The sequence below is a fragment of the Ranitomeya variabilis genome, chromosome 3, assembly GCF_051348905.1.
Source record: "Ranitomeya variabilis isolate aRanVar5 chromosome 3, aRanVar5.hap1, whole genome shotgun sequence".
Classification (NCBI taxonomy): Eukaryota; Metazoa; Chordata; class Amphibia; order Anura; family Dendrobatidae; genus Ranitomeya; species Ranitomeya variabilis.
In genome coordinates, this window is record NC_135234.1 from 22,982,547 (window position 1) to 23,007,293 (window position 24,747).

A 24,747-nucleotide genomic window follows, 5' to 3' on the forward strand; every position below is an offset into this window, starting at 1 on the left:
AAAAAAAAAAAAAATCACACCTTTAAAATAGCACTAGTCCGTCTGTAATATGCCATTACGATAGATATCGGCGAAACGCGCCTGCTGTAATTGCCGTTCATTACCGTTCAATAGCCATAATTAAATTTCATGGCTGTGATCATAGACAATGTCTGTATTATAGAGATTTTTGGGGTGATTGTAGTTTCTTAAAACTTTTGTATATATATATATATATATATATATATATATATATATATATATATATATATATATATATATATGTAGCCAAAAAGTTTTAGAAAAATACATTGAACCCCAAAAACCTGAAGTAACAAGTGAGTATTTTATGATATGTGCTCGTGTCTGGACGTCATTGAGGGGGTCCGTCAGGCAGAGCTCTGCTTATTGATATGACATGAAGAGCGAGGCATCCTCAGCCCTTCCATTATATGGTTGACCATAGGCCACATCTTGCCTTCAGGGGGGATTACAGATGCTGGGCCCCCGGTAATCAGTAGCTCCATAAGTTCCATAAACAAGCTGGTCCTTTATTCCGGTTACATCCCCTATCACAACCCCTGTGGTTTCCATATCTGTTGTCACCCGGCATTTTAAGAAACTTCTCAAACCGCTGAGTCTAAAAAAAAATATTTGACAGAAGAGAGAACTTGTATTTACAGAGGATTTCTTGAAGTTCGGGGAGAAATGTTCTGTAAGTGTCTCTTCGCCGTAAAATAATCATCTCGAGATGATGAACATTTCAGAACGACTCAATTAAACAAATATTACATCTTGCCGGGTAAAGCTGACGGCGATGGTTTGATTCCGAGTGCTGTCTGTTCCAGCGGCTGAGGACGGTAAGTAATCACGTCACATCAGGCAGATCGAAATTACTTTGACGGGCGACGCACAGGTTCATTTTCTTAATCCAACTTTGCATTCCTGGAGCAGATTATTCCCAGAGTACTGAGTACATCACTAATCTCCCGGAGCCGCCGTCATCTCCCCCGACATATGAAGACAAATAAGACCGGAGATGTGGACATTTTGGGGGCCGGCGACCCATTGCAGACCCCACAGAACTGTTTTAGTTTATCAGAATCCATCATATACTAAATGGAGATTCATTATCAACTGTTTCAAAAACTGTTTTTTATTATTGCAGCCACGTCCTGTCTTATTTATCAGCTTTACTGTATGAACTGGGACATAATGAGCAGAGTCATCTCATCATTAAAGGTTGGACAGTGACCACAGCTGCAGAAGTTCCTTCCAGTCTTCCACGACGTCAATGCAGCACTGACATCGCATAAGTGACTGTGTCAGCCAGTCCTTAAAAACCTCAGTATAGCAATTCTATAAACCAGGCATATAGGTAAAGCTGTGTATGCACCTCGCTGATCACTGGGGGAGACGCCGTACTGCATCGCTTCCTGCAGACTATAGAAGTCAGCTGCCATAAAGCACCGCCCTCCCCCGCTGTGCAATGTATATAGTCCGGCCTGGCAGGCTAATCATGAAGTGGAGCTGCTACAGACTGTACAATCAGTGTTCAATGCCAGCATCATCCTTTACTTATTGTGGCTCACGAGGAGGAACAACACTTGTCAGTTTCAGATCATAGAGAGGCACAAAGCTTAGCGGGTGCCCTCAGATGTAGGCGATGTCTTGGGTTCAGTATCAACAACAAGCTCTCTGTAATAGCATTCACTGGCCGGAAACATAGTGGCATCTGTCTTCGGGCCACAACCACCGTTTCCCCATAGGAGACACGACCACCGTGCCCCCATAGGAGTCACAACCACAGTGCACCCATAGGAGACACGACCTCAGTGCACCCATAGGAGACATGACCTCAGTGCACCCATAGGAGACATGACCACAGTGCCACCATAGGAGACACAACCTCAGTGCCCCCAAGAGAGACACGACCTCATTGCCCCATGAGAGACACAACCACAGTGCCCCCATAGGAGACACGACCACCGTGCCCCCATAGGAGTCACAACCACAGTGCACCCATAGGAGACATGACCACAGTGCCACCATAGGAGACACAATCTCAGTGCCCCCAAGAGAGACACGACCTCAGTGCCCTCATGAGAGACACGACCACCGTGCCCCCATAGGAGTCACAACCACAGTGCACCCATAGGAGACACGACCACAGTGCACCCATAGGAGACACGACCACAGTGCACCCATAGGAGACATGACCACAGTGCCCCATAGGAAACCACCACAGTGCCCCATAGGAGACACGACCTCAGTGCCCCCATAGGAGACACGACCTCAGTGCCTCCATAGGAGACACAACCACAGTGCCCACATAAGAGACACGACCACAGTGCCCCATAGGAGACACGACCTCAGTGCCCCATAGGAGACACGACCACAGTGCCCCCATAGGAAACCACCACAGTGCCCCATAGGAGACATGACCACAGTGCCTCCATAGGAGACACACAATTCCCCCATAGGCGACACGACCACAGTGCCCCCATAGGAAACCACCACAGTGCCCCATAGGAGACATGACCACAGTGCCTCCATAGGAGACATGACCACAGTGCCTCCATAGGAGACACACAATTCCCCCATAGGCGACACGACCACAGTGCCCCCATAGGAAACCACCACAGTGCCCCATAGGAGACATGACCACAGTGCCTCCATAGGAGACACACAATTCCCCCATAGGCGACACAACCACAGTTCCTACATAGGAAACAAAACCACAGTGCCCTGGAGAAACAGAAACAACCACAGCTCTTCAATAGGACATGCAATTACAGTGACCTCATATGAGATACAACCCCAGTGCCAACATAGGAAACACGACCTCAGTGCCCCAATAAAAGACATAACCCCAGTGCCCCAAAAGTAGACAACCACATTACCCTCATAAAAGACACAACCCCAGTGCCCATGTAGCCACGATAGTTTGTCATCCAGGTTCATATTGGCGGTCAGTATTGATTACGACATCGGCCCATGCTCAAATTACCTGAGTTTTCTAAGTTTGATCAGTAAGGGGCAAATTAAAGATTTTCAGGAATGGTTTTCAAGTGCATTTGTACAAAATTCTTTTAATTATACTAAACTTTGCCAACATTTTGCAGATTTTTATTTAGGGAGGCTTATTGGTATAGTGATGGCTTTCCTGTACTACTCCTGGTGGTCTGGAGTGATTTAGTGACTAATATCGCTGGTGGTCTGAGGTTCTGAAGTTCATTTCGATGTATACTATACATTAAATGCTGGTTCGTACCTGCGTACAATCCCTAATTTATCAGATACAGGCCTAGTCCAAAATCAGGACCGTCTGAGACTGAATGGGGCGGATGTTTCTATAAACCCTGCCCAAAAGTTGGAGACTATCATAGGAGTCCCCAGGCGGTGCTAGAAACGGGACTGTTGCTAAGTAACGGTGACCACCGCTTCATTCACACATGCCCCATTGAAGTTAACGGAGAGGTGGTCAGCATGGACAATACTACGCCAGTTTGGGATCTAAACTCCGAAACTTTTTTTTATACATATATTTTTAATCTTCTCTGTAACTGACGATAAAAGAAATAGTTTTAATACAATTGGATCCATTTTTTTTTTTTTTTTGGGACACAGGGTCATAGAGTTAGCGCAAATCGATTTGCCGGATCCAGTTGAGCGGCCATGTACGTAATCTGTGGTCCCTGCGAATCGTGTCCAACCTGCTGGGATCTGTGGTTCTTCCTCTGATTAGCCAGCCTGGCGTGATTTCACATGTACGTCAGAAGGGACCATAGATTCCTGTCATGGCTGCTGGGCCGGCTCCTCCATGGTATCAGACCTCCACCAGTCATCATTAAAGACGAGGTTTTCCTGGGGCCTTCACCAGGGCCTCCACTTAATGAAGATTTCCGTGGTGTCATCTTCGAATAGGTCGTGGCCCACAGAAGATGACTGGAAGTCCCCGCTGAAGGTCCCAGGAGGATGAACCTTGTCAAACTTGACGTTGACGTCTTGAAAAGGCCTGCATTTTGGGGGCAGAAAGTCAAGCCCTCCCTCAGGCGTTAGTGGGAATGCTCGGCGTGATCGATTCTGTCAGCATTACGCGGCCGCCTCGCTGTGGATTTTCTTCTTTTTCCCTCATCCTTGTGTCTCCTAAATATATTCTTCTTCACGTCGTTGTTACCTCAGCGTGAGTCACCGAGTTCTGTCTCCGCCGCCACTTCCACTCATCCTGTTTAAAATGCTGCCGCGTTGCCAAGGATTTTCCACCCTCCCGTTAAGGGTTTTTTTTTTTACAGCAGCGTGCGGCTTACAATGAACATTTTTTTTTTCCCATTAAAGGCCTCAGCGACTAAAGTTTCTATGGTAACAACAGCCTTCCAGAGGTCTTGTTGCCCGCTAGGCCTTTGATCTTTCTGAGCTCCCGCCGCCCTGTCCCTCTAACATTTACAAACAGCAGAAGCGACGGGGACACAAAAAAAAGCAAAAAAGAAAATGAGGAGAAATACTCTGGACGCACTTGGCCTATAAATCTTGTAGCGTCGCCATGGTCGCTGCCAGCCTAAGGATGGGATGGTGTCCTACTTGTTGCTCTCCATTATTTTCTTTATTTTTTTGTCAGGCACATTCGCAAGCGGCCGGCTACTAATTACTGTGAACACACTTGCGGTCGTTTCGTTCTTTTTTTTTTTTTTTTGCAAAGTACTCGCTAGGCCTCGCGACGTCGTCATGGCAACCATTCATGGAATTGAATGGCCCTTTTGTGGCTTATTTAAGAGACATATTAAAATATGGGCAGAATGGGGATGACCCTTGTGATGGTGCGGCAACAAACTAAAAACAAAATAACATTTTTACACAAAATTTAAATAAAAAAATTAAATTTTTGTACAAAAATTTTGTACAATTTTTTTTTTTTTTTTTTTTTTTTACCACCGAGCCTACTGTAACTTGAGACAGGAGTTTCTACCGTACTGATGCCCGGCTCCAGGTTCTTACAGGCCTTTGGGGTGAACCCCTTTTCGATTTTAATTTTTCCTCTTCACTTTCCAAGTGCTGTAAATTTAATTTTTTTTTTTTTTTCGGTTGATGGACTTGATTCGGCTTGGTTTTTTTTTTGCAGTACGAGCTGTATTTTTCATTATTACCATTTTGGGGTCCGTACGACTTTTTCATCACTTTCTATTTCGCTTTTGTGGGAGGTGAAGAGGGCATAAAACACCGAAACTGGTATTTGGATTTTTTTTTTTGCAAACGTCGATACCAGTACAGTGGCATGTAAAAGTTTGGGCACCTCTGATCAAAATGACGGTTATTGTGAATAGTTAAGCAAGTTGAAGATTAAATGATGTCTAAAAGGCCTAAAGTTAAAGGTGACACATTTTCTTTATATTTTAGGCAAAAATATATATATATATATATACAGTATATATAGTAATTATTTTTTTCATTTTAATAATTACAAAATGGAAAGCGGGCTGTTGTAAAAGTTTGGGCACCCTTGGAGATTCGTGTTCTCAGATAATTTTGACCCAGGTTTCAGACCTTAATTAGCCTGTATGGCTTGTCCGCTATCATCGATAGGAAATGCCAGGTGATGCAACTGTCCCAGCTTTATAAAAACCCAGCCTCCTCTACCTTGTGCCAAAAAACAGCAGCCATGGGTTCTTCTAAGCAGCTGCCGAGCACTCTGAAAATGGTGGAGACCCATAAAGCAGGAGAAGACTATAAGAAGATGGCAGAGTTTTCAAGTTGCCCTTTCAGCAGTTCGAAATGTAATTAAGAAATTGCAATTACCAGAAACAGTGGAGGTCAAAGTAAGGTCTGGAAGACCAAGCAAAGCAGCTCCCATCGGTTCTCATAAGCAGCTGCCAAGCACTTGGAAAATGGTGAAGGCCCAAGAGAAGGAGAAGGCTGTTTGAGCAATTTTTCTAGAGAAACTAAGAGAGGCTACCTTAGTATCATGGCGGCACACAGGATGAATAACGTATGAAAACTTGTAATTAGACAATGAGCAAATCAGTCGGCAATTAATCAAATTTGTTAAGAATTTTTCCCAATAATTTTAGATTCTGGCAAAATTTTCAGACTTTGATTCGCACAAGTCCAGGAAAATGGCAGCCATTCTTTTGAGAACTACTGTGTCCATCTTCAGGTGACAGGAGCACTTAAAAAAACAAATGGCGACACAAAACCAAAATTTTAGTTTTACAAATTTCTGGGTTATATTTTTTCACTCCCTATCAGTAATTAACAAAAAAGTCTATGCAATACAAGACAATCATGAGAGGTTAAGACAGCGCACATGTGCCGGCTGCAGATATTCCATATACCGCCATACGTTGCACCTGTACACCACAGATACATTTTTCCATGAAAAAAATGCCGCCATAATGCGACTTTCGATGGAAACATGCCACAACGCTGAATTGCTATAAATATTATATAATATTGTGCGTCTCCATGTTGGTTCCATATTACAGCTGTGCGTGCGGCCTTCCTGTCAGCGGCGCCTCCGCTCCTGTCGTTCTCGGTGATCGATGACCCGGTGCTGGGGCTGCAGAGTTAATGATGGATATTAGACCCGCAGCGGTCACATCTCCACCTCATAGTAATCAGTCAGCCAGGCCTCATGGAGCGCTGCGCTCAGCGACCGGTGAGATTAGCAGACACATTTATATATATATCTACGTGATGAATCGTCCCTCCGTGGTTACACTAAGAACCCGCATTGTTACGTAGCGGAAGCTAATGCAAATGTATGAACGCCGCTGGGAATGACCGAGGTCTCCTAATGGCCGCTAATATCCAGAGGGAGAACACATGCCCATGAATTGCCCCCATTGACTTTAATGAGAGTGGTGTAAGTGTGTGGTAGCGCCCCCACGTGGTTGCTCCAGGCACATGGTTTATTAGAGGCACTCTGCTGGCACTGTTTGTGGGGGTCAGCCCTCTAGCACTCTTTAGGGGCACTCTGCTGGCACTGTTTGTGGGGGTCAGCCCTCTAGCACTCTTTAGGGGCGCTCTGCTGGCACTGTTTGTGGGGGTCAGCCCTCTAGCACTCTTTAGGGGGCTCTCTGCTGGCACTGTTTGTGGGGGTCAGCCCTCTAGCACTCTTTAGGGGGCTCTCTGCTGGCACTGTTTGTGGGGGTCAGCCCTCTAGCACTCTTTAGGGGGCTCTCTGCTGGCACTGTTTGTGGGGGTCAGCCCTCTGTCTCTCTTTAGGGGCACTCTGCTGGCACTGTTTGTGGGGGTTAGCCCTCTGTCTCTCTTTAGGGGCACTCTGCTGGCACTGTTTGTGGGGGTCAGCCCTCTAGCACTCTTTAGAGGCACTCTGCTGGCACTGTTTGTGGGGGTCAGCCCTCTGTCTCTCTTTAGGGGCACTCTGCTGGCACTGTTTGTGGGGGTCAGCCCTCTAGCACTCTTTAGGGGGCTCTCTGCTGGCACTGTTTGTGGGGGTCAGCCCTCTAGCACTCTTTAGGGGGCTCTCTGCTGGCACTGTTTGTGGGGGTCAGCCCTCTAGCACTCTTTTAGGGGCACTCTGCTGGCACTGTTTGTGGGGGTCAGCCCTCTGTCTCTCTTTAGGGGCACTCTGCTGGCACTGTTTGTGGGGGTCAGCCCTCTAGCACTCTTTAGAGGCACTCTGCTGGCACTGTTTGTGGGGGTCAGCCCTCTGTCTCTCTTTAGGGGCACTCTGCTGGCACTGTTTGTGGGGGTCAGCCCTCTAGCACTCTTTAGGGGGCTCTGCTGGCACTGTTTGTTGGGGTCAGCCCTCTAGCACTCTTTAGGGGGCTCTCTGCTGGCACTGTTTGTGGGGGTCAGCCCTCTAGCACTCTTTTAGGGGCACTCTGCTGGCACTGTTTGTGGGGGTCAGCCCTCTGTCTCTCTTTAGGGGGCGCTCTGCTGGCACTGTTGTGTATTACTGACGTTCTGCTGTATAGCCGGCAGTGTTTTATTGGGGGTTACACTGCTGACTATATTAGTATTGGAGGTACTCTAGCGGTATTCTTTGTGATGCTGCACTGTTTTGGGGGGTCTGTAGCTGCAGTATTGGTTGTTGGGGCATTTTTGTGGCACTGTTTATAGGGGGACGCTTCTGGTGCCGCTTAGGGAGCACTAATGAGAGAATACTATACTGACCACTCCTCTAGGTGTAATGGGGCGCTGTTTAGGACGTCCGTTTGCCACAGTTTTCCCGCCAAGTGAACAGTTCTCTGCTCGATCAGATGTGATGGCACTGAATGCGGACCCCACTCTCCGGAATAGCGGACCCTCTGAATGACACATCTTGTATTTTCTGGCCCGCAGAGCATCGACGTCATTTCTGCCGTACATGACTGGTGCTGGTGGCGTGGTGCTCGGCGGATGCCACGCTCGCTGCTCGGGGGGCTTCTGGGTGAGGACGCGGAGCTCGTCAGGCGGAGAGCGCGGAGCAGAGCCGGCATTGTGTGTGCACACAGGCGACGACCAGGGAACAGCAGAGCCGGATGAGTGGGAACAGAGCGCTAACCCCAAAACTCACAAATAGAAGCGACAAGAAAATGAATCTGGTTATATCCCCCAACGTCCTCAGTCCGCTAACGTGTGTGACGCATTAAAGGGACGTTTCCCTGCTTGCTGTCAGTGAACGGAAACACTCTGGGGTAGAGGTTGAACATGTGCGGACAGAATATCTCTGTGGTCTACACCACCAGCCTTCACATAATCGCAGCAGAACAAGTCCCCGTGTCCTCACAATTTCCTAGATACGTGCTCGCTGTCAGTGAATGGAAGCAAAGTATGAGTTTGTAGCAGAGCTGAGTTGGTGACATGTAGCAGAGGATAAATTTGGTGTAGGAGAGTTAAGTTGTTCACATGTATCAGAAGTTTAATGTGGCAGAGATTAATTGTTCATATGTAGTAGAGGGTAAGTTTGATGTAGCAGAGCTGAGTTGGTCACATGTCGCAGAGAATAACTGATGTGGCAGAGCTGAGTTGTTAGCATGTAGCAGAATGTAAGTTTAATGTAGCAGCTTAGTTGTTCGCATGTAATAGAGGATAACTTTTATGCAGCAGAGCTGAGTTGTTAACATGTAGCAGAGGACAAGTTTGATGCAGCAGAGTTGAGTTTCTCAGATATACCAGAGGTTTTATGTAGCAGAGCTGAGTTGTTCACATGTGGCAGAAGATCTGATGTCATCTTATAATGACAAATTAAACATTCTTAGTTCTCTGTCTAGTCTGTAATGTCCCTTGATCCCTTATCATCCTGTGGAATCACAAGTCCCAGCATATCTCCACCATCTGCACAGACAGCCCCCCCCGGCCGGAACATTCTGGAGACATCACGTATTAATCCCATGTGGCGAAAACACCAATATACAGTTTCCGGGGATGTGAGGCGTCCGTGGGTTGTGATCTTATTACTGGTGACAGATTCCCAGCCGTCCTCATAACTTCTTGTATCAAATCAGAAAGCGGTGAATACAATGTAACACGAGGTCTCCGGGATTCCATTGTGATATTCCCCGCAGTGCCGGCTCATTTATATAAATAATTTTCTCATTTTTAGTATTTCTGCTTGCTGTCAGTTAACGGAATGCATCACCTGGACCACCATCAGTACAGCAATACATCATCAGAATCAAGTTTTGAGTATTGGAGACGGATTTGAAGAAATTCTGCTCAGTTTCTGCACCCAAAAAAATCTTTGTGAATACACCCAATTTTGGAGCAGAAACTCAATCATAACCTCCTTATGATTACAAAACTAAATTTTGAGCAATTTTTAGTTTTAACATGAAGCACGTTATGCATTGTTACATGATCAGTACCATTGTCAGTACATGAAATCAGAGCCAGAACCACCGTCAATATATGGATACAGTGCCAGAAACACCATCAGTACATGAATATATGACCAGAACCACCATCAGTACAGGAATACATCAACAGAACTACCATCAGTAGAGTAATAAATCACCAAAATCACTGTCAGTACATGAACACATCACAAGAACCACCGTCAATACAGTGATTCATCACCAGAACTACGGTCAGTAGAGTCATACATCACCAGAACCACTGTCAGTAGAGTCATACATCACCAGAACCACCGTCAGTACAGGAGTACATAACCAAGCTTAGTATCAGTGCTTAGTATCAGTTGCTGTTTCAGGTAAGCCCTGCACTGGTTGAAACTGGTTATTTCATTTGATGTGCTGCCCTCTCCAAATTTCTTTGTCTTAAAGGGGTTGTCCAATATAACAAAATAAGACTGTTTTTTTTCCCCGAAACATGTAATATTAAACACACCCTATGGTAAGGGTAACCCCTCTAAGACACAAGCTAAAAATGGATTAAAAAATGGATTAAAAAGAATATCAAAACATTAGCACCATCCGGTGTTTTGGGGACCCCATTTTTCCAAGTCCCCCGCAGTGGCGCAGGATATGCTCCTTTTTCTGCTATCCTGCATTCATCATGGTCGGGAAATCTTTCACATTCGCCTCCGGAGTAATCGTCCTCATGCTGCCAAGTTGGGAAAACCACCAACTCCATCATCCTCCCGTCCTTATCCGACCGGCAGAAAGTGCGGAGCCAAATCCATGCGCGGCTCTCTGCACAGAAGCCTCCGCCAACACCGCGGGTTTTGTCAAGTGCGGCTGGAATTTGTCCTCTTTTTTTCGTGTCCCCAGACTGTCGTTTTGTTCCAAGTTTTCTCTGCGGAAGAAAAAAACCCCTCTCGTATGACCGTGGCTCGTGCATTTTGGAAGACGGGTGCAATGAAATCATGGGACAATAATATATACCGCCACCCGGTGTAACAATGATATTTATCAGAAGAATTATGATCTGATTCCATTAGGACTGCAATGATTACAGCCGCAGAGATTGGATGACAGAGACGTGGGAAGCCGGACCGCTAACATAAAGGCCGCAATTTAAAGGGATAGTCCACCGGGGGGAAAAAAATGACTAGTTTCTTCATCCCCCATAGCTGACACTTATCCAGTCCCTGCTGGTCTCATGGAAAGAAATGTCACTGCTGGCTGATGAGTAGTTATCATCCAGTATCTTCTTGTTTTTTCTTAATCTGGACATATTCTATGTGATCCCTCATCATAACGCTACGGGAGCGAGAAAGTATGATTTTCCTTGGAGTTTCCCTTTAAATCCTTCGATCTATACCCATTCTTAGAGCACTGCAGTGCAGTCACTGAACCAGCAGGGGGCGACAGATGCAATGCCATCCCATATGACAATTAAAACAGATGACAAAGAAGACTGCCGTTTTGTGTCCGCAGCTCCCGTGCAGACCTGTGCAGATACGTCACTCCTATCCGACCCCTCTTTATTTGACCCCAGTCATTTCAGAACTAAACCAAACAATGTCTCCTCTTATAATACATTCATAATGACAGACTGAAACCTAACCCTCACAGGTGGTCCGACGAGAAGTGGTCTCCATGCTAGAAGTCCCTTTTTTTCACCCATTTTTCAATCTTTTGTAGGGAACACGTGAGTGCCAGATCCGAGTACAGAAGGATTTTAGTTGTGGTACCATGGAGACACATTGATGTGCAGAGAAGCTGTATACACAAAACGGCTGGAAATGTTTCATCAGGACTAATTGCAAAATTGCTGCTTTTTTTTCTTTTTACATATAATATAGGGAAAAAAATAGCTGTTAATGTCTACCTACCCTCTAAGAAATAACGAAGGCTGTTTTACCCGCCTACCCTCTACAATCAGCTCCATACGTTCTACCGTCTTGATGACTCACCTTCTCCAACCCTCCAGGAACTATATATAGGCGTTTCATCTCACAAGGCGACTAGAACATCAGCGCAGTCCTGTAAGATTGGCATCGGGGGCCATAAATCTTATTTAGCCCTTTGCTAATACTGGGATGATTGTCCCTGCGCCGCGCCAATAACGCACAGGTGTTTCTGCTCATTTTTCCTCGCCGGCTCGGAGCACATTGTAGCCTCCGGCTCAAAGCTCTGATGTGATATCTTTAATTACGGTTTTATTGTTCTGTAGAGGGAGAAAATTGCATTAAAATTTGGTTTTGTTTTATTTTGCGCCTGGGAAATGTCACCGCCGGTAGCTGCCACGTCCTAATGCTTGCAGGCGGCAGAAATGAGATTAAAGGGGCAAGAAAAGATAGAATACCTACTGAGAAAGTGTCCAGTTGGCCAAATTAGAGGAAAAAGTAGATAAAAAAACGTTCATAATTCCACATTAGTAGATTAAAAATAAAACAACAAAACCACAGAATTCCTATAAGGGGTGTAATACTTCATTTCTCCTGCGGGGGAGCTGCAGGGAAACTGAACACTTGTTAGATTCTCTTAGCGATTGCTGCTGATCAGTAAGGGTCGCAACAATTCTAACTAAAAGGGGTTTTCCTTGTTTCTCTTCTTCTTGCCTTTTTCCTACTCTTCCTCTATCCAGGTCCCAGATTCTCTGTCCTTAATCCTGTGACTCTCTTCTTCCTGTACAGATCCTTATCTATCCCAATCCCCCTTCTTCTATCCTCGATCCCACGGATGGCTTCTGCCCAGAACCTATATCTCCTTCTGTAATCCCACGCCTCCTTTCTCGCTCCTCAGATTCCATCGATCACTTGTCCTCGCTTCCTTCCTCGGATCCCGTCATTCCTTTGTCTCAGGTTTCTCTTCATTAGATCTAATGTATCCTTCTATCTCAGATCCCTTCTTCCTCCTCACATTTCATATACGGTATATTACGTATGTAGCGGTATTAATTCCACATCATGTACAGACCTCGTGAACGTTGCCCCACAATCTAGATTCCCTATCAGTCTTTGGACATTCTGAGGAAATCAGAGAACCCGGAGGAAACCCACATAACATGGGAAGAACATACAAACTCAGATCAGATATTGCAAAGTACAGTGCTAACCACTGAGCCTCCGTGTGCCCCGTATATTCCTTCATCAGTCCTCAGTTCTCATGCATTTTCTTCCTCCTCAGATTCCATACATCCCTTCTTCCTTCTCAGATCTCATGTATCTCTTGTTTTTTCTTCATCCTCAAATCACACGTATTAATTCCTCTTAGTTAGATCCCATATGTTTCATCGGTCTTTCCAAATTTAATAGATTTCCACTTTCTCCTCAGATCCCATGTATCCATCCTTCCTCCTCAGATCCCATGTATCCATCCTTCCTCCTCAGATCCCATGTATCCATCCTTTCTCCTCAGATCCCATGTATCCATCCTTTCTCCTCAGATCCCATGTATCCATCCTTCCTCCTCAGATCCCATGTATCCATCCTTTCTCCTCAGATCCCATGTATCCATCCTTTCTCCTCACATCCCATGTATCCATCCTTCCTCCTCAGATCCCATGTATCCATCCTTCCTCCTCAGATACCATGTATCCATCCTTCCTCCTCAGATACCATGTATCCATCCTTCCTCCTCAGATACCATGTGTCCATCCTTCCTCCTCAGATACCATGTATCCATCCTTCCTCCTCAGATGCCATGTATCCATCCTTCCTCCTTAGATCCCATGTATCCATCCTTCCTCCTCAGATCCCATGTATCCATCCTTCCTCCTCAGATCCCATGTATCCATCCTTCCTCCTCAGATCCCAGGTATCCATCCTTTCTCCTCAGATCCCATGTATCCATCCTTCCTCCTCAGATCCCATGTATCCATCCTTTCTCCTCAGATCCCATGTATCCATCCTTCCTCCTCAGATCCCATGTATCCATCCTTCCTCCTCAGATCCCATGTATCCATCCTTCCTCCTTAGATACCATGTATCCATCCTTCCTCCTCAGATCCCATGTATCCATCCTTCCTCCTCAGATCCCATGTATCCATCCTTTCTCCTCAGATCCCATGTATCCATCCTTTCTCCTCAGATCCCATGTATCCATCCTTCCTCCTCAGATCCCATGTATCCATCCTTTCTCCTCAGATCCCATGTATCCATCCTTTCTCCTCAGATCCCATGTATCCATCCTTCCTCCTCAGATCCCATGTATCCATCCTTCCTCCTCAGATCCCATGTATCCATCCTTTCTCCTCAGATCCCATGTATCCATCCTTTCTCCTCAGATCCCATGTATCCATCCTTCCTCCTCAGATCCCATGTATCCATCCTTTCTCCTCAGATCCCATGTATCCATCCTTTCTCCTCAGATCCCATGTATCCATCCTTCCTCCTCAGATCCCATGTATCCATCCTTCCTCCTCAGATCCCATGTATCCATCCTTTCTCCTCAGATCCCATGTATCCATCCTTTCTCCTCAGATCCCATGTATCCATCCTTCCTCCTCAGATCCCATGTATCCATCCTTTCTCCTCAGATCCCATGTATCCATCCTTTCTCCTCAGATCCCATGTATCCATCCTTCCTCCTCAGATCCCATGTATCCATCCTTCCTCCTCAGATCCCATGTATCCATCCTTTCTCCTCAGATCCCATGTATCCATCCTTCCTCCTCAGATCCCATGTATCCATCCTTCCTCCTCAGATCCCATGTATCCGTCCTTCCTCCTCAGATCCCATGTATCCATCCTTTCTCCTCAGATCCCATGTATCCATCCTTTCTCCTCAGATCCCATGTATCCATCCTTCCTCCTCAGATCCCATGTATCCATCCTTCCTCCTCAGATCCCATGTATCCATCCTTCCTCCTCAGATCCCATGTATCCATCCTTTCTCCTCAGATCCCATGTATCCATCCTTCCTCCTCAGATCCCATGTATCCATCCTTCCTCCTCAGATCCCATGTATCCATCCTTTCTCCTCAGATCCCATGTATCCATCCTTCCTCCTCAGATCCCATGTATCCATCCTTTCTCCTCAGATCCCATGTATCCATCCTTTCTCCTCAGATCCCATATATTTATTCTCTCTCTTCACACCCCATATGTCTTTCCTTTCTCCCCAGATCCCATGTGTCTCTTCGCTCTTCATAAATGGCATGTATTCACACTTTCACCTTAGATCCCATGTAGCCATTCTTCCTTCTTAGATCTCATGTATCTCCTGTTTTTTCCCAGATCCCATGTGTCTCTTCCTCAAATCACACGTATTTCTACTTCCGCCTTAGACCACATATATTTATTCTTTCTCCTCAGATTCTATGTATTACTACTTCCTCCTTATATCCCATGTTTCCCTTCTTCATATCCCATATATTCTTCCTCCTCCTCACATGCCATGTGTTCTTTCTTCCTCGCCTGATGCCAAGTATCCCACATGTATTCCTATTTCCTCCTTAGATCCCATGTATCCATTCTTCCTTTTCTTCTTCTCAGATCCCATGTATTTGCCTTGCCTCCTTACATCCCATGGATTTCTTCTGTCTCACATCCCATGTGTCCCCTCTATCTCTCCAGATCCCATATATCTCATGTTCTTCCTTCCCAGATCCCATGTATTTCATCTTCCTCCTCATATCACATGTATTCCTACGTCCTTTATAGATCCCATATACTGTATCTTCTTCCTCGTCATATCCCTTGTATCTCTCCTTCCTCCCCAGATCCCACATATTTCTCCCTCCTTCCCCAGTTCCCTTGCATTTCTTCTTCCTCTTTAGATACTATGTATCCATTCTTCATTCTCAGATCTCATGTATCTCTCCTTCCTCTACAGATCTCCTGTACTGTATCTTCTTCCTCCCCAGATCCCACATATTTCTCCCTCCTTCCCCAGTTCCCTTGCATTTCTTCTTCCTTCTTAGATCCATTATCCATTCTTCATTCTCAGATCTCATGTATCTCTCCTTCCTCTACAGATCTCCTGTACTGTATCTTCTTCCTCCCCAGATCCCACATATTTCTTGCTCCTTCCCCAGTTCCCGTGCATTTCTTCTTCCTCCTTAGATCCATTATCCATTCTTCATTCTCAGATCTCATGTATCTCTCCTTCCTCTACAGATCTCCTGTACTGTATCTTCTTCCTCCCTAGATCCCACATATTTCTTGCTCCTTCCCCAGTTCCCGTGCGTTTCTTCTTCCTCCTTAGATGCTATGTATCCATTCTTCATTCTCAGATCCCATGTATCCATTCTTCATTCTCAGATCTCCTGCAATGTATCTTCCTCCCCAGATCCCACATATTTCTTGCTCCTTCCCCAGTTCCCGTGCATTTCTTCTTCCTCCTTAGATCCTATGTATCCATCCTTCATTCTCAGATCCCATGTATCTTTCCTTCCTCTTCAGATCTCATGTATTTCTCCTTCCCCTTTGGATTTCATGTATTAAACCTTAAGTTTCCCTTTTTCCTCCTTAATCTTGATATTTTTGTTCTCCACACTTCCCTTCATTTTTTCCTTTCTCCTTATCCAGGTCCTTGATAGATTTTCTCCTTCCTCCTCTCTTCTGTTTCCTCAGATCTGATGTGTTATTTCTCGGCTCCTCTGTGTGTTTTCTCTTCACCTTATCGTTATGAAACCTGTTGACCATGTAACAGACGCCTTCAGGTCCTCGTAACTCACCGCCGTAATCACAGATCTATAACTTAGGTTTTATGAGACTTTTCTTCTTCTATATCTTGGGTTTATGGAACCTTAAAAAGCTTTTCAGACAAATTGTATGACTAACCTAATGGCACTTATGACGCTGTATAAAAAAAATCATAAAGGACAAATCGCTGTTGACATTTCTGTAAATAATACCAACATGAAAACTGAGGAAAAGGAAACCAACGTGTGGGTGAGAACTAATCTTTTGAAGGATCTCACTGGTGGTACTGGTTTCTGACCAGTTCAACTTCCTTCATGTCATCTCCTTCGTGCCTCTAATTGGCGGTGCTTCTCCAAGGTGGCTCCCATTTTATCTTCATAAATCATTGTAGGATAAACAAAAGTTATTAATGACCCGGTATAAAACTGTAAAATACTAAGAGGAGCAGTAATGAGCAGTCAGTGGTCGCGCAAGGTTTTCTGGTATCTGTGTGAATTTTAAAGGAGATGTGTCATCAGAAAATGATATATTGTTTTAATCAGATTTTTAGATTAAATGTACCCTTTTAAATTTTTTTATTATATCTTCAATTTTTCTAATCATTATGTGAATATAAACAATTCAGAGATGTCCTGTTCTGGACCAATGACTTCTCAGTAGTCTCATTGTCATCACAGAGAGGATTACAGTGAAAGGTAACATCTCTATATACAGTAGGTAGCGCAAGATCCACCATTCACAATAGGGGATGGGATGTCACAGCTCACCTCCTCCTCCTGTACAATGACTGATAACACCTCTATATACTGTAGATAACACAGGATCCACCATTCACAATAGATGTCACAGCTCACCTCCTCCTCCTGTACAATGACTGGTAACACCTCTATATACAGTAGGTAGCGCAAGATCCACCATTCACAATAGGGGATGGGATGTCACAGCTCACCTCCTCCTCCTGTACAATGACTGATAATACCTCTATATACAGTAGATAACACAGGATCCACCATTCACAAAAGGTGATATCACAGCTCACCTCCTCCTCCTGTACAATGACTGGTAACACCTCTATATACAGTAGATAACACAGGATCCACCATTCACAATAGGTGATATCACAGCTCACCTCCTCCTCCTGTACAATGACTGATAACACCTCTATATACAGTAGATAACACAGGATCCACCATTCACAATAGGTGATGTCACAGCTCACCTCCTCCTCCTGTACAATGACTGATAACACCTCTATATACAGTAGATAACACAGGATCCACCATTCACAATAGGTGATGTCACAGCTCACCTCCTCCTCCTGTACAATGACTGATAACACCTCTATATACAGTAGATAACACAGGATCCACCATTCACAATAGGTGATGTCACAGCTCACCTCCTCCTCCTCCTGTACAATGACTGATAACACCTCTATATACAGGAGATAACACAGGATCCACCATTCACAATAGGTGAGATCACAGCTCACCTCCTCCTGTACAATGACTGATAACACCTCTATATACATTAGATACCACAGGATCCACCATTCATAATAGGTGATGTCACAGCTCACCTCCTCCTCCTGTACAATGACTGATAACACCTCTATATACTGTAGATAACACAGGATCCACCATTCGCAATAGGTGATGTCACAGCTCACCTCCTCCTTTTCAATGACTGATAACACCTCTATACACAGTACATAACACAGGATCCACCATTCACAATAGGTGATGTCACAGCTCACCTCCTCCTCCTGTACAATGACTGATAACACCTCTATATACAGTAGATAACACAGGATCCACCATTCACAATAGGTGATGTCACAGCTCACCTCCTCCTCCTCTACAATGACTGATAACACCTCTATATACAGTAGATAATACAGGATTCACCATTCGCAATAGGTGATGTCACAGCTCACCTCCTCCTGTACAATGACTGATAATACCTCTATATACAGTAGATAACGCAGGATCCACCATTCACAATAGCTGATATCACAGCTCACCTCCTCCTCCTGTACAATGACTGATAACACCTCTATATACAGTAGATAACACAGGATCCACCATTCACAATAGGTGATATCACAGGTCACCTCCTCCTCCTGTACAATGACTGATAACACCTCTATATACAGTAGATAACACAGGATCCACCATTCACAATAGATGATGTCACAGCTCACCTCCTCCTCCTGTACAATGACTGGTAACACCTCTATATCCAGCTGATAACGCCTCCTTCATACGTCCATTTTTTGTGTCCGGTTTTTAAGGACCGCAAATACTCACACACCCATTTTATTGGAGACTCCCCCATTACTAACCCCAGGGTCATACTTAAAAAAAATAAAACTCCACACCATCTTTTGCACATTTATTCACAAAAAAAAACAAAGTTATACTCATCTTGACACCTATAATCCATCGAAGCCCATGTCCCCTGCAAAAGACCAAAAATAATAAAACACCATATTCCTCACCTCTCCGACAATAATCCATTAAAGAGTCCCGAGACGATCCAGATGATTTGGAGAGCAGTCTCTGATGTCATCGCTCGTGAGAACTTTCTCGCACAGTGAGCGGTGACATCAGTGAGGTGACCGGGGGTTCTTCAGCTATGAACTCCGGTGACTTTCTCACGTCAGCGCTAGACACTACAGGACGGAATCACGCTGCTCTCTGTGTGTGTTCGTGGAGAGCAGTTGCATCACTGATGTAACATGGCCCTTAATGAATTATTGTGAGAAAAATGGTATTTTATTTAATGTCTTCCTCCACCACCTTTTCCTTCTTTTTTCTGCTCTTCTAGGAATGATCTAGATACGATTTTACTAATTTCTCTCTTTTCTTTCCTCTTTCTCTTCCAGGCAAGACAGGGGTGCTTGCTGATCTGTTGCCCAGTTTTGAAGTGGAAATTATGCCAGGTACCCAGTGTCATCTTCTAAGTGTTTCTACAGATCTGTTATTCATCCATCTGTCTCTTCCATCTGTCTCCACTCTCCGCCAGGTCAGGTTCTCCGATTAGGACGATCTTCGTGTTGTGCGCCGTTCATGTCTCGGGGAGCTCGGCGTCTTGTTACTGGGCTCCTTATGTATCTTTTAGGTTCTGGTAAATATTCTTGAGATCTGACACAGACAAAAACAGCACAAAGTGCAGAATTTGGGGTAAGGCAAGTATTTTTGTGCCCCCCTTAGCTTGTGAACCACTAGCATGCCCTGCGTCCCTTCTACCGCTAATCCCCCAAGGTCCATCGATTGTAATTTCAGGAAAATACTGATAGAAGTATCATTTGCTCTTTGACGTCCAATTTTTTTGTGTATGGTTTTTTTTTTTTGTAAATTTGTTATATGTTCATTTTTTCTTATTTCAATTTTATTGCCGTAGCCCTATCCTTAGTGTTAGGGTTTAGAAAAAGTGTAATAATGTAAAAGTAGCTCTTAAAAGTAAATGAAGACTGTCTTCATTTATAAGTTGGTCATTTTCTGGCTTCTCGTTCACTGCCTATGCAGAGCGCAGCAGTTCACATGAGTTTGTGATCACCTGCTGCGCTCTGCATGAGCAGTGGCTGAGATGGAAAAGTTCACTTCGTTGTACGGAGCTTTGTAATTTATCAGTCCGGTTACTGCCTATGCAGAGTGCAGCAGACTATGACAAACTCATCTCTCCTACTGTGCTCTCGGGTGGGCACTCACTACGCCACTCAAAGAAAAAGTGTGGGTGGCATGGGGGAGAGGCAGGGGCTGAAATTTTGTTTCCCCATTGCACAACGTCTCCTATGGGCCCCCACAATGCAATTGCCTGGGAGTCCTGTAGATTGATGGAGCAAAATAGAGATGCTTCTCATATGTCTCCCTAGGAGCTGATTCTCTCTCTTAGAGGGGGATAAAATATTTTAGCTGAAACGTTAATGGCCTATTAGATGTTTTGAACGATCTTCTGGGCCATTGGGGTTGACCATGAGCAGGGCCGTTGTGCTGGGCCTTTTTTGCTGAGCATGAGCAGGGGCGCTGTTCTGTGCCATTGTTGCTGGGCATGAGCAGGTGTGTTGTGCTGGGCTATTGTTGCTGGGCATGAGCAGGGGTGTTGTGCTGGGCCATTGTTGCTGGGCATGAGCAGGGGTGTTGTGCTGGGCCATTGTTGCTGAACATGAGCAGGGGTGTTGTGCTGGGCCATTATTGCTGAGCATGAGCAAGGGTATTGTGCTGGGCCATTGTTGCTGAGCATGAGCAGGGGTGTGGTGCTGGGCTATTGTTGCTGGGCATGAGCAGGGGCGGTGTGCTGGGTCATCGTTGCTGGGCATAAGCAGGGGCAGCGAGCTGGGCCATCGTTGCTGGGTATGAGCAGGGGTGGTGTGCTGGGCCATCGTTGCTGGGCATGAGCAGGGGCAGTGAGCTGGGCCATCGTTGCTGGGTATGAGCAGGGGCAGCGTGCTGGGCCATTGTTGCTGGGAATGAGCAGGGGTGGCGTGCTGGGCCAATGTTGCTGGGCATGAGCAGGGGCGGCGTGTTGGGCCATTGTTGCTGGGCATGTGCAGGGTCGTTGTGCTGGGAATGAGCAGGGGTGGTGTGCTGGGCCATCGTTGCTGGGCATGAGCAGGGGTGTGGTGCTGGGCTATTGTTGCTGGGCATGAGCAGGGGCGGTGTGCTGGGTCATAGTTGCTGGGCATAAGCAGGGGCGGTGTGCTGGGTCATCGTTGCTGGTAATGAGCAGGGGTGATGTGCTGGGCCATCGTTGCTGGGCATGAGCAGGGGCAGCGAGCTGGGCCATCGTTGCTGGGTATGAGCAGGGGCAGAGTGCTGGGCCATTGTTGCTGGGAATGAGCAGGGGCGGCGTGCTGGGCATGAGCAGGGGCGGCGTGTTGGGCCATTGTTGCTGGGCATGTGCAGGGGCGTTATGCTGGGTCATCGTTGCAGGGCATGAGCAGGGGCGTTGTGCTGGGCCATTGTTGCTGGGCATGAGCAGGGGCGTTGTGCTGGGCCATTGTTGCTGGGCATGAGCAGGGGCGTTGTGCTGGGCCATTGTTACTGGGCATGAGCGGGGGCGTTGTGCTGGGCCATTGTTGCTGGGCATGAGCAGGGGCGGCGTGCTGGGCCATTGTTGCTGGGCATGAGCAGGGGCGGCGTGCTGGGCCATTGTTGCTGGGCATGAGCAAGGGTATTGTGCAGGGCCGATCTTTTTTGTATATTTATCAGCATCTCTCATCTTTTTTCTGCCCTTCTTATCCGCTTTTTTGTAGACTGACAGAGAGTAGTATCAACATTATATACGTTCACCCCTCCCCCGCTCACCCTCGGGCCATTCCGACAACTCATCCTTTGTGCCTCTGCTTTATTGGATTTATTTTGTACATTGTAGTCTGTTCTACCTAATTCCAACAGGGACCATGAACCAACGTGCCCCCACGTAGCACGTTCACCCCGTCACCTATGACAATTAATATATAGTACGTAAATGTTAAAAGGTAGCACAGATTATGAAAACAGCACCACACCTGTCCACAGGTTGTGTCTGTTATTGCAGTTCAGACCCATTTACTTAAGTAGAGCTGCAGTACCAGGCACAACCTACAGGCTGATGTGGCGCTGTGTCTGGAAGAAAGCAGCCGGGGTGTTCTAATCCTGTACAGCCCCATGAATTGTTGCAATCTGTGTGGATCACAATATGTTGATGTTTGTTACACATGTAGCAGATCCTTGACTTGGGGTCCTCTGGTCTCAAAAAATAAAAAGATCTGCTTTATTTCCACAGGAAAAGCGCCACCTACAGGTTGTGATTGGTACTGCAGCTCAGCCCTCTTCACTTTAACTGCAATACCAGACCCTGCCAATAGCCAAAAGTGGCGCTGTTTCAGGGTAAAAAAAAGTATGATTTCCTTGACTATGGATGTAGACTGGAACATATTCTGATCCATGATATTTCCAGTTATTTAACATTAAAATGGGTTAAATGCTAACTGTGTGTGTGGCAAACATGACTTGCAAACGCTGTTCCTCTGGTCAGCTTTCAGTAACTAAACTTTTTTTAAATATTGATCAGCCTTTGCAAAGTTATGTATCTTGGTAATAAACTATATCTTATTTTGCTTTCTTCTCTCTCAAACCCGAGACTGAAAATGCTTTTTTAACTCCCTTGTTCAAGCTCTTTTAGAAGCTGCTTTGAACTGCTGCTGTAGCAAGAATTCTGAGGCTATGTGCTTACGTAGCATAAATACTGCATTTTTTTCTTTGCTTTTTTTGTGGAGAAAATTCGATGCATTTAACATATGAAGGAAAGTGGATGTGATTTTATGCAAACTCCTGCCCACTACTGTGTGTACAAAGCAGCTTCTAAAGGAGTATGTACTAGGCAAAAGCAGCAGTTCAAAGCAGCTTCTAAAAGAACATGAACTAGGCTAAAACATCACTTTCATGCTACAGCATCAGTTCAAAGAAACTCATGAAGTAGCATGAACTAGGCAAAAGCAGCAGTTCAAAACAGATTCTAAAAGAGCATGAACTAGGCAAAAGCAGCAGTTAAAGCAACTTCTAAAAGAGCATGAACTAGGCTAAAACATCACTTTCGTGCTAGAGCAGCAATTCAAAGCAGCTTCTAAAGGACCATGAATTATGCAAAAACAGCATTTCAAAGAAGCTTCTAAAATAGCATGACCTAGGCTAAAATAGCACTTTCATGCTAGAGCAGCATTTTAAAGAAACTCCTGAAGTAGCATGAACTAGGCAAAAGCAGCAGTTCAAAACAGCTTCTTAAAGAGCATGAACTAAGCTAAATCATCACTTTCGTGCTAGAGCAGCAGTTTAAAGCAGCTTCTAAAGGAGCATGAATTATGCAAAATCAGCATTTCAAAGAAGCTTCTAAAATAGCATGAACTAGGCTAAATAGCACTTTCATGCTAGAGCAGCAATTCAAAGAAACTCCTGAAGTAGCATGAACTAGGCAAAAGCAGCAGTTCAAAACAGCTTCTAAAAGAGCATGAAGTAGACTAAAACATCACTTTTGTGCTAGATTAGCAATTCAAAGCAGCTCTAAAGGAGCATGAACTAGACAAAAGCAGCAATTCAAAGCAGCTTCTAAACATGGGCTAGGCAAAAGCAGCTGTTCAAAGCTTCTTCTAAAAGAGCATAAACTAGGCAAAAACAGCTATTCAAAGCAGCTTCTAAAAGAGAGTTGAACTAGGCTAAAACATCACTTTCATGCTATAGCAGCAATTTAAAGCAGCTTCTAAAGGAGCATGAATTAGGAAAAAGCAGCAGTTCAAAGCAGCTTCTGAAAAATCATGATCTAGACAAAAGCAGAAATACAAAGCCGCTTCTAAAAGAGCATGAACTAGGATAAAACAACACTTTCTTGCTAAAGCAGAAATTCAAAGGAGCTTCTAAAGGAGCATGAACTAGGCAAAAACAGCACTTTCAGTATGGGTTTTTTGAGTGAGAAGGAAGCAAAATAAGGTAATGAAGTCTATTAAAAATATCACAATTTTGCAAATGGTGATTAATAATTAAATAAAAAAAATGTTAAAGGCGCTTTAGTTAGCCAGTTGATGTCTTGGGTAGAATGAATGTAGCTTAAAATGCCTTTAATTGGGGATTCCAGTTTTGTAGAAATCATGGGGAGAACTAATGGGATTATTTGACAGATGGAGATGACAGACAGCGGTGGGGGAGGGCTTCCAGAACCAGGAGAAAAATGATGAGAAGAGGAAGAGCTGCTCTCCTGGGTCAATACTTAGAAATCTTCCAAATAATTATTTTTTTTTTGCTTTTTATTTATGGTGTTCCAAACCCTCACTCTATAATTCTACATTTCATCTGTTAAGTTTATCAGTTCATTAAAAATCAGGATGTGGATAATTAAACGATTCTTGTGAGGAGTCAGCATTTCTTCAGATCTGCCGCCAGGACTTCTTATCCTACAGAAAAACTCCAGCTCAGCTCGTTCTTACTTTCTTTAAGTTCTGGGGCCATAGAAAAACTGATACAAAAGTTTATATTATATATATATATATATATAATTCCTTAGAGACATTGCTACTAGAACAATACATTGTATCTCTTCGAGTGCCTACAGCTTGGCACTACTGACCCGTAAGGAGCTGTGTGCCACCACGTGGTTCCTCCGTGCACAAGGTTTTTGGTTTTTAGAACATGTCTTAATTCTTTTCTTATAGGATCCATAATAAAGGAAAAATCTCTGTGTAGCAAAAAACAGTGCAGAACACCATGTCAGAACGGTTGGAGGATACAACAGCTGCAGGCTTATGCTGCTGGGAGGAATGTTGATAAAAGGAAAGGAGTCAGATAATGGGACATGAT

The 24,747-nt window shown here is 45.0% G+C and overlaps 1 protein-coding gene across 4 annotated transcripts in view; it reads left to right on the plus strand.

Annotated features, from left to right (window-relative positions):
• The window catches only part of ILDR2 (immunoglobulin like domain containing receptor 2), a 194,060-nt gene that overhangs the window by 139,806 nt on the left and 29,507 nt on the right, over positions 1 to 24,747 (plus strand). For 2 of the 4 annotated variants that reach the window (XM_077293758.1, XM_077293754.1), the window contains exon 4: positions 19,305 to 19,361. The exons of the other annotated variants lie outside the window; for them this stretch is intronic. In XM_077293758.1, coding sequence (XP_077149873.1) covers positions 19,305 to 19,361 — 57 coding nt within the window. The remainder of the gene's footprint in view (positions 1 to 19,304; positions 19,362 to 24,747) is intronic. 4 annotated transcript variants of the gene reach the window in all.